Source organism: Ammospiza caudacuta, chromosome 7, assembly GCF_027887145.1.
Source record: "Ammospiza caudacuta isolate bAmmCau1 chromosome 7, bAmmCau1.pri, whole genome shotgun sequence".
NCBI classification, from domain to species: domain Eukaryota; kingdom Metazoa; phylum Chordata; class Aves; order Passeriformes; family Passerellidae; genus Ammospiza; species Ammospiza caudacuta.
In genome coordinates this window covers 4373575-4383741 of record NC_080599.1, presented here as the reverse complement: position 1 = coordinate 4383741, position 10167 = coordinate 4373575, and the positions used below count along the sequence as shown (strand labels likewise).

The 10167-nt window shown below is 50.5% G+C and overlaps 1 protein-coding gene across 1 annotated transcript; it reads right to left on the bottom strand.

The window, feature by feature from the left end:
* Positions 1-2153: 2153 nt before the first annotated feature.
* LOC131559700 (olfactory receptor 14I1-like) lies at positions 2154-3086 on the bottom strand. The gene has a single exon (XM_058808135.1). The coding sequence runs from the start codon at positions 3084-3086 to the stop codon at positions 2154-2156; it is 933 nt and encodes a 310-aa protein (XP_058664118.1).
* Positions 3087-10167: the final 7081 nt, after the last annotated feature.

Sequence of the window (10167 nt, the reverse complement as noted above, 5' to 3'; positions counted from 1 at the left end):
CTCCTGGAGGATAGGAGGGCTCTGCACAGGGTCCTGAACAGGCAGGATCCAGGGCCCAGATCCAACAATGTGAGGGTTAAGAAGTCCAAGTGCCAGGTCCTGTACTTTGGTCACAACAACCCCTGCAGCACTACAGGCTGGGGACAGAGTGGCTGGAGAGCAGCCAGGCAGAAAGGGACCTGCAGAGACTGATGGACAGCAAGCTGGACATGAGTCAGCAGTGTGCCCGGGTGACCAAGAAGGCCAATGGCTCCTGGCCTTGATCAGGAATGGTGTTGCCAGCAGGAGCAGGGCAGGGATTCTTCCCCTGTGCTCAGGACTGCTTGGGCAGCGCCTTGAGCGCTGTGTCCAGTTCTGGGCCCCACAATTTAGGAGGTACATGGAGGGGCTGGAGCACGTCCAGAGAAGGGCCGCAAGGCTGATGAGGGGTCTGGAACACAAGTCCTGTGAGGAGTGGCTGAGAGAGCTGGGGTTGTTTATCCTGGAGAAGAGGAGGCACAGGGGAGACAAGAAAGTGTCAGGGCACAGGTTGGACTTGATGATCTCCAAGGACTTTTCCAACCATGCTGATTCTGGGATTCTCTGAAACCACCCTTGGAGCAGTTGCACGATGAGCCCTGGGCCTCATCTTCAGGAGCTCCATCAGCCCAGGTTGCTCAGCTTCTCCTGCCAGCCCCAAAGCCCATCCTGTCAGTCCTGCAGAGCCTCTGCAGCTCCTCCTCATTGCCCAGAACAGGGAGACCCAGAGGCAGACACAGCAGCCCAGATGTGCCCCCCTGGCCTGGGGTGTCTCTGGCAAGGGAGCAGCACCAGGCACTGCAGGAGCCTGCAGACAATTCCTGCAGCACTTGTAGGATGATCCTTCTCCCCAGTGGACGTTCCCATGGGGGCAAGTCAGGAACTGCAATGGGGAGTGGGGCCAGAGAGGAAAGGGCAACCAGGGATGGGCTGTTTGCAGGGGAGGGAACAGGGGTGGCCAAGAGGAAGAAATTTGTATAAGGGAAGAGTAAAGAAAGCAAAGGGGAAGCATAGGAAATGTTCAGGGCAGTTTGGGGGTGGCTGCCAGGCAGCCCTTTCTCTGAGCAACAGCATCTGCAGTGGGACAGGAAACTCCCAGCTGATGGGAACAAACTTTCTGGCTGACAGCAGAGGCCAGGACAAAGCTGAGTGGTTTCCCTGGTGTCCCCCAGCCCTTGCTGGCCCCAGGGGCTGATGGCATTTGTGCTCCCTCAGGTTCATGTCCCCACACCAACAGCATGGGGGTGCTAACCCTGCTCTGTGCAATGCAAACAGGGGCTGCTGAGCCATTGCTGCCGTGTCTGTGCCTGCAAGGATGGGGCACCTGTGTGAGCTGGAGGAGAAGCCAGGGCTGCAGAGGGGGGATGTTGTTGGAAGCTCCATGAGGACGCTCTGGGACGCTGCCCTGGGCTGTCCAGCGCACTGGGGATGGATCAGCCCTTGCTCTGCTGCTCCTTCCCATCTCCCCCAGGGCCCTTGCAGAGCCCCAGCCATGCTGTTTGCCCCCAGCCTGCCCACAGCCAGCCTGGGGCTGCTCATGGGGCTTTTCTTTACTGAGCATTGGCCTGGGCGTGTTCTTGAGAGAGCCTGGGCAAGGAGCCTGGAGCCCCCAGGGCCTGGGCTGAGGCGTCAGCGCTGCCCCAGCAGTGCCCATGCCCTGTCCCTGCTGCAGCCCCAGCACTGCCACCCCCAGGGCTGTGCCCGGCCCCGAGAGCACTCAGGCCCTGCAGCAACACCAGGGCCACCAGGGCAGCGGGGCAGGGCCACGGCAGCAGCACTGGCAACACCAAGTGCTGCTGCTGCTGGGCACAGCTGCTGGGCCAGCGCTGATCTGCCCCCAGCTCTGCACACAGACATTGCTGCTGCAGCTCCAGAGAAGGTAACAAAAGGGCATCTCTGCAGAAAACTCTGCTGGGACATCCTTTAGTTCATTTAAAGCCACTGAGAGCACAGCCCCTCATTGACACAGTCTGTGGGCACAGGGAAGGTGGAAAGAAACAAAATGAGAAATGTCAGAAGAAATGAAATTTTTTGTGGTCAGTATAAAAAAAGTAAAAATACAAACACAACCAAACCCAAAATAACTTTTAAAGATGAATTTGATTATAAGTTATTTGCAGAAATGAATCAGCAGTTTAATGTTCCTGAAAGCATCCAGTCATCAGTTTCCACACTGCAGCCTTGAGCTCCTTGTTCCTCAGGCTGTAGATGAGGGGGTTCAGGGCTGGAGGCACCACCGAGTACAGAACTGACAGGGTCAGATCCAGGGATGGGGAGGACATGGAGGGAGGTTTCAGGTTCGCAAATGAGCCAGTGCTGAGGAACAGTGAGACCACGGCCAGGTGAGGGAGGCAGGTGGAAAAGGCTTTGTGCCGTCCCTGCTCAGAGGGGATCCTCAGCACGGCCCTGAAGATCTGCACATAGGAGAAAACAATGAATACAAAGAAACCAAATATTAAACAAACACTAACAGCAAGAAATCCCAGTTCCCTGAGGTAGGATTTGGAACAGGAGAGCTTGAGGATTGGGGGAATTTCACAGAAGAACTGGCCCAGGGCGTTGCCATGGCACAAGGGCAGGGAAAATGTATTGGCTGTGTGCAGCAGTGAATAGACAAAGGCACTGGCCCAGGCAGCTGCTGCCATGTGGGCACAAGCTCTGCTGCCCAGGAGGGTCCCGTAGTGCAGGGGTTTGCAGATGGACACGTAGCGGTCGTAGCACATGATCGTCAGGAGGGAGAAATCTGCTCCAGTAAAGAACAGAAAGAAAAAGAGCTGAGCAGCACATCCTGTGTCGGAGATGTTCCTGGTGTCCCAGAGGGAATTGTGCATGGCTTTGGGGACAGTGGTGCAGATGGAGCCCAGGTCAGTGAGGGCCAGGTTGAGCAGGAAGAAGAACATGGGCGTGTGCAGGTGGTGGCCGCAGGCTACAGCGCTGATGATGAGGCCATTGCCCAGGAGGGCAGCCAGGGTGATGCCCAGCAAGAGGCAGAAGTGCAGGAGCTGCAGCTGCCGTGTGTCTGCCAAAGCCAGCAGGAGGAAGTGCCTGATGGAGCTGCTGTTGGACATTCCTTCGCTCTGGGCATAGTGAACTGTTGAAAGAAGACACTGACAAGCTTGGACAGATTTCCTTGAGTCCATCCTATGCTCTTTCATTAGGAATCCCCTCAAAATATTTATCTTGTTTTGAAGGAAATTTTCTTTAATTTCTTTATTTTTGATTTTGGATTTCTGCTCCTTCTGAGTTACTGCTTTATCTTCAGCATTGCTCTCAGGCTGAACACTGGGGAGCCCAGAGGGAAAACAGGCTCGCTGTGCCCCAGTGCAGTCAGACCTGCTGGTCCCACACAGGTGCCCTTTGTTCATTTAACCTGTCTCTATTTCAGCATGATCGCACTTAAATCTTTCTTGAAAAATACAGTGGACTCTTGGAATTCTCCAGTTTAAAAATAATTTTATCCAAACCCTTCTCTCTTTCCCTATGCAGCTTAACAGGATGGGATACCAAGGGCTGGTCTGGCTCTCTGCTGCCTGGAGTTGTGCCTACTGGGAGCTGTTTCTCTCTATCCAAGCCTTGTCCCTGCATGTGCTGCCACAGCCCAGCCCAGCCCTGGAGGCTCAGCTCTGCCCTGCAGACCCCTCCCAGCACAGGGCACTCCCCAGGGGCATCTCCCTGGCTGCAGGGCCTTAAGGGCAGGCCAGACAAACAGAGATGCTGCAAGCCAAGGAGCTGCTGCTGCTGTCTGTAGGGAGAGGAGAGTAAGGAGGCACTTTCTGACAGAGATCTGAGGCCCATCTGCTGATGCCCAGGCTGACAGTACAGGAGTCTCAGTGACACAGCCAAAGCTTACAGCCCCTTTCCCTTCCCTTTAGGAGAAAGCTGAGAGCAGCCCTGGCCATGCAGCACCATCTCCAGAGCAGGAGGAATCTGCCCTGATGGAGGTGGCTCCTTCCACCTCCAACTCCTCCCCTGCAGTGTCCATGGGGAGCTGCCAGGCAGGCTGAGAGCTGCCCCTGGCAGGTGGCACATGCCCTGGGCTGTCCAAGAGCCCTGAGGGCTGCAGGAGCTGCTCTGCAGGACAGCCCTGGGCAGCCCTGGCTGCAGCCCCAGCTTCACCCCGTGCAGCTGTCCCTGGCAGCAGGAGCCGTCCTGCCCTGTCCCTGTGATGGTGCCCAGGGCAGCCCTGCTCTGCAGCACATCCTCCTCCTCCTCCTCCTCCCCCTCCTCCTCCTCCTCCTCCTCCTCCTCCTCCTCCTGCTCCTGTGCCACAGAGAAACTGGGATAGTCCTCCTGACACATCCCCCAGGCTGTGGGGTGTGCTGGCTTCAGGAGATCCCTCCAGGAGCACAGGGGACATTGCCCTGCACGCACACACTCACCATGCACAGGGCTGTGAAGATCTTTCCCCAAGTGAAATCTCAGCTCAATGTCTTCCCAATCCTGATTGCCTTCAGCCTGTCTCTGCCTGGCTCCTGTCCCCTCAGTGCCTGCAGGCAGAGCCCTCAGCCCTGCTGGACTGGGAGAGGAGCTGGCCCTGGGAAGAGCTCTTCCTTTAAAGCTCAGCAGTAGACACAGCACAAGGACTTTAATGAGCCCCTCAGGGGTTTGGTGTTGTTTACATCAAACTCAGTCCCTGAGAGAGCGTTTTAAATAACTTCTCAAGAACTCAAAGTTAAATTGAAATTCAAAAGTTTCTAAAAGTTTAATAAGTCTCTCTGAGAAAGTGTCCCCAGGTTCCAGTTAGAGCAGAACACTGGAGGCAGTGATGACAGCTGGGGACAAGCAAGGCAAAGGTGTCTCTGGTGCTGAGCAAAGCTGGATGTGTTGCAGGAATGCAAAGGGCCAAGGCCTGAGCCCCAGCCCCTGGCCAGGCAGATCCTGTCCCTCCCTCCTTGCTCAGGGCTCTTCCCGGGATGGGCACTGGCATGTGGGGATGTAAAATGCCCAGGGCAGGAGCATGGGGCGGCCCCTGCCAGGCTGCTGAGCAGGGACAAGGAGGCAATGAGGCCCCAGGTCTGCAAGGGTCACTTGTCTCCTGCTCCTGCCTCAGTGCTTTCCTTTTTATGGAAAACAATCCTCTCTCCTTCCCAGGCACCCATTGTGGGAAAACAGGACTCCCATACTACTAACCAGTATGGTTAAGCAGAAGCCATTTATTGTTTACATAATGCACTTATTCATTCATTCTAACCCTACTGCATACACTGATCAGGCTCTTCTTCATTGGTGCCTATCTCTTGTCCATGTGTTCTGCACACACTTCCCAGAGTATGTGACTGGTTACAGTTCAGGTGGTACACAGCCCTCTGTTATTGAGTTCTTGCAGTCCTGGTATTTTGCTTCTCAGCCTTTTCTTTCTTCATTTAGCACAGTTTATGTCTTAGTAACCTTGATGAATTCCAGAGGGCTCTGATAAGAACAACTACAAGCAATATGGCTGGTGCACAATGTCGCCAAGTTGTTCAGATACATTGCTACAATTCCCCCTTCTTCTACTTGCACCAGCCAAACCCTTTTCACTGTATTATCTACCGAGCGGGTCACCAATTTCACTATGCATGGAATAGCACAAAGCAATATAAAAATAACTACTAGTAATAACAAAGCTCCCTTTAAGATGTCTTTCAATCATCCAGTTATTACCCATTCCTCAAACCATTCATCCAAGCCCAAATCATTCATAGTCAATTTCTTCATGTTGTCTTCTAGTCGTTTGAGTTTCCTGTGAATGGAAGAGAGGTACATAAAACACATTCCTTCATAATTCTCACACCTGTGCCCATGTGCTAACAGCAAAAAATCTATAGCAGCTCTATTTTGCAGTGTGCCATGTCTAATATTATCTAAATCAGTGAGCATTTGATTTAAAATAGCTGAACTTGTTTCCACTGTGGGAATCCACAAAATCAGAGGGTTTTGGGAAAGTTGCAAAAGGCGGGCCTCAGAGACAGCAGAACTGTGATTAGAGCTAAGCAGTAGCCATGAGATAGATCAGCAGAAAAATTATTTTAAAAGTAGAAAAGCAAGGACAAATAGAACAATTGTCTGTGTATTAACACTTGTGTAGAATAACTCTCTAAGATACGTAAAAGTTTTTCTAGCAAGGTATTAGGAAGTTTGAAGCTTAATAATGGAGCTCTGTGCATTGTGTTTTAAGGCTTACAAGCAGGTATTGTATTCAAAATAAGCAAGCATTGTTTTAACCAAAGGTATGTGTGCTTATAGTGGTTGGATAGAACTGCTGTCAATATGCTTTTGCTTTGTGTGATTGGTCAAAAAACTTATAAATTAAGTTGTACTATTAAGTTCTTGGTTTGCTGCTTGGGATACGAGCTGCTGGCATCTTCGCATTGTCACAACCATGTAATGAGACTGATGCTGAAAAATAAAACAGCTCAAGACACATTCCACAGCAGTCCCGTCCTGTTTGTGGTTTGTAAATAGCCCCCAGCTCTCTCCCTTCAAAGGAGAGACTGTGCAAAGTACTTTACGTTATTTGAATTTCATGAATTCTAATATGATATATATTTCATTAATTGCTCTCAAAAAGAACCAAATCCCCCTATCTTAAGGCACTTTCATAACACCATGTACACACTCCTCAAAGAAAGACCTCCAGTACTTGACCAGAACCATGAATCTAAAATTATTGAAAGGACATAGCCTCTCATTATGTGGGGGACAGAATATGCTTGTGTTTCTAGAGATACTGGACCCCGGTGGATTCCCAGAAGATTTATCAGTCCCTACGTAGAACACAGATCTGAAGACAACCCCTCAAATGAACACAAAGTCAGCTCCCTGTCCCACCATGCCACAGAAGCAGCTTTCTCTTGGAGATGAAGAAAAAAGAAATTCATATATCCAAACATTGTGACAAGGACACTCATCGCATGTAGACATATCCCACTGATAACATCCATATCAATCTCAAATGCAGACACACCCCTCCCTTTTCCATCCCTCTACCAGTGACCATTTATCCCTACCCCTCCCTCTTTCCCCTCTTGAAACTACTCCTTTTACCCTCCCTCAAACTTCCCTTAAAAAAGAGAAGGGAGTGATTGGAAGGAGTTGGTAAGAACTATAGGGGGAACTTAATATTTAAGGATGTCTTAAAATAAGTCAACTAATGTGTGTTTTTACCATCCACAAGTGAAAACTAACCAGTGGGAAAGAAGAAGTATGATTCTTTTGGCCATACCCTCCAGGGCACCCTGCAGGAGTACCGATGCCACCGTTGCCATCTTTATTGTTACCAGTCTTTATCAGCGCCCTCATCCGTATCCAAGTGACCACCAGCTGGATCGTCCCTCGGCCAAAACAAAACATCTGGGTCACATTGGTGAAGTCATTAAAGCAAGACAATCTTTGCATGGCCATGGAAAGGGTAGACGATCCGCTCTTAACATGCCTGGTGGGAGTCTCCCTGTCACCAAATGACTGCCCATACGTAGGTATAAAACCCAACCCCTTGGACACCTGGGGCAAATGGACGACGATCCTCCCACGCCATGTCTCCACAGGATTTGCTTTTCCAGGCTCAGGATGGTGTTACGGGCAGTGGTGTGAGGCACAGGGTAGGTCTCCAGCCATCCAGTGGTGGCTTCCACCATGGTCAGCATGTAGTGCATTCCTTGGCATGTCTGGGGCAGTGTGATGGAGTCAACCTGCCAGGCCTCCCCATACTTGTACTTGGACCACCGCCCACCGTACCAGAGGGGCTTCACTCGCTTGGCCTGCTTGATGGCAGCACACGTCTCACAGTCATGGATAACCTGAGAAATACTTTCCATGGTTAAATCCACCCCTTGGTCTCGTGCCCACTTACAGGTGGCATCTCTGCCTTGATGACCTGAGGCATCGTGGGCCCATCGAGCTGGGAACAACTCCCCCTTATGTTGCCAATCTAAGTCTATCTTTGGCACCTCTATCTTTGCAGCCTGACCTACCTGCTCATTGTTTTGGTGCTCCTTATTGGCTCTACTCTTGGGGACATGGGCATCTACATGGTGGACATTCACAGCTAGATTTTCTACCCAAGAGGCAATGTCTTTCATCAGCATCCCAGACTGGTTTTCCCCTATGCTGCCAGTTGGCCTTTTTCCACCTTCCCAGCCAACCTAACAGAGCATTGGCAACCATCCTCAAATCAGTATAAAGGTAGAGCTTTGGCCACTTCTCTCTTTCAGCAATGTCCAGGGACAGCTGAACGACCTTGAGTTCCTCAAGTTGACTTGATCCACCTTCTCCTTCAGTAGCTTGTGCAAGCTGTCGTTTGGGGCTCCATACGGCTGCTTTCCACTTCCAGTTCATCCCTACGATGTGATAGGAACCATCAGTGAAAAGAGCATGGTGTGCTTCCTCTGCTGGTAGCTAATTGTACGGTGGAGCTTCTTTAGCCTTGTCACTTACTCTGGATTCTCTTCATCAGTGAGACCAAAGTTCTCACCTTCCAGAAAGTTTGTAATTATCTCTAAAACCCCAGGGTGATTCAGCTTCCCAATACAGGCATGCTGTGTGATGAGGGCAATCCATTTGCTCCATCTGGGGTCAATGGCGTGGTTGTTAGTGGGAACCTTTCCTTTAAACATCCACCCCAGCAATGGTATTCAGAGTGCCAGGGAGGACTTGTGCTTCTGTACCAGTTAACTCTGAGTGTGACCATGGTCACAAAGGTTGCAGGTGAAAAGAGAGGCGAGAATGTTGACCTCATGTTCAGAAGGCTTGATTTATTATTTTATGATATATATATGGCTATACTAAAAAGAAATAGAAGGAAAAGTTCTCAGAAAGCTAGCTAAGCTAAGAACAGAAAAGAATGAATAACAAGAGCAAGACCCAGCTCTGCCGTGAGTGGTAAGTAAATCCAAACATCCACTGGAGACCAATCACAGATCCACCTGTTGCATTCCACAGCAGCAGATAACCCTTGTTTACACTTTGTTGATGAAACTTCTCAGCTTCAGCAGGAAAACATCCTAAGAAAGGATTTTAATGAAAATATGTCTGTGACATGTCACCTTTCTTTATTTAATAAATTAAAAAGTGTTTGTAATTTTCTCTGCTGTGCACATGCAGAGGAAAGAACAAACACCTTGCAGGTTATCTGTTGCCAATCAAAACCTCACTCAAGTGCTGGTGTGGAATGAACAGGGAATTTCTTCACCTGTAGAACATAGAATTCTATCAAATCACTAAAACAGTCTTACAATATAAGAAAACACAAAAACAGTGCAAAGAAAATTCAAGTCCAAGCAGCTGAGTTTCAGGAAAAGTCCATGGACTGAAGATGTTCCTCTTTGCCATCTCTGAAAGTCCTTTTTGGTCCTGAAACAGGCTTGCTGCAGGAAAGTGCATCAATAGTTATCAAAAGTGCATTGACAGTCATAAAACAATTTCAAACAATTTTGAGTCAACTTCTGGAATGTCTTGGCCACAGCCCTTTATTGAACAACTTGGGGTGAAGCAAATTTTTGGCCCGTCAATACTTCAGGGCTGCTGCCAGCTATTTCAACTCTTTTTATTTAATTGGGGTTTTTTTCTTTTTTTTTTTTTTTGTCTTCTTTTTTATTTTTTTTTTTTTTTTTTGTCAGAAAGAGCAGCAGCAGCAGAGCAGCCCAAGACCCAAGAGAGGCCCTGGGGGGCCCTGGCCCACAGAAAGGCCGCCCAGGACCGGAAAGGGGAAGCAAAACCCCCAACCCCATCAGGAGGCCGGGAGGTGGCCCTGGCCCAGGGACCCGAGCCCAACAGCCCAGGCCCCACCAGCCAGGCAGGCTCTGCATTCCCACAGCCTGGCCCCACACTGCCAGAACAATGGCAGAACAGGTGACCAAACGCTTCCTTTCACCAAAATCACCGAGGCATGCCGGCAGTGGGGAGACAGAAGCTGTCCCCATAAACTCCATCTTGGGTCAGGGAATGATTTTTCCCCAAAGCAAGCAAGCCATGATCGCTTCCCGCTGTGCCCTCTGCCTCTGCAATACAGATGCAGAAGATGTGTCTCCCATCTGCCTCACGGCACCACCCCAACCTTCTCTGGCCTGGGGACCGGTGCCAGAACTTTCGGGACCCACCTGCCCCTCGCCGCTGGGGCGCACAAGGGGCAGCAGAGATGGCAACCTCCAAGGGACTATCCCCGAACAAACA

Excerpts from the sequence above, each read along its gene's own strand:
- LOC131559700 (XM_058808135.1), bottom strand. The coding sequence starts at position 3,086 with ATGTCCAACAGCAGCTCCATCAGGCACTTCCTCCTGCTGGCTTTGGCA.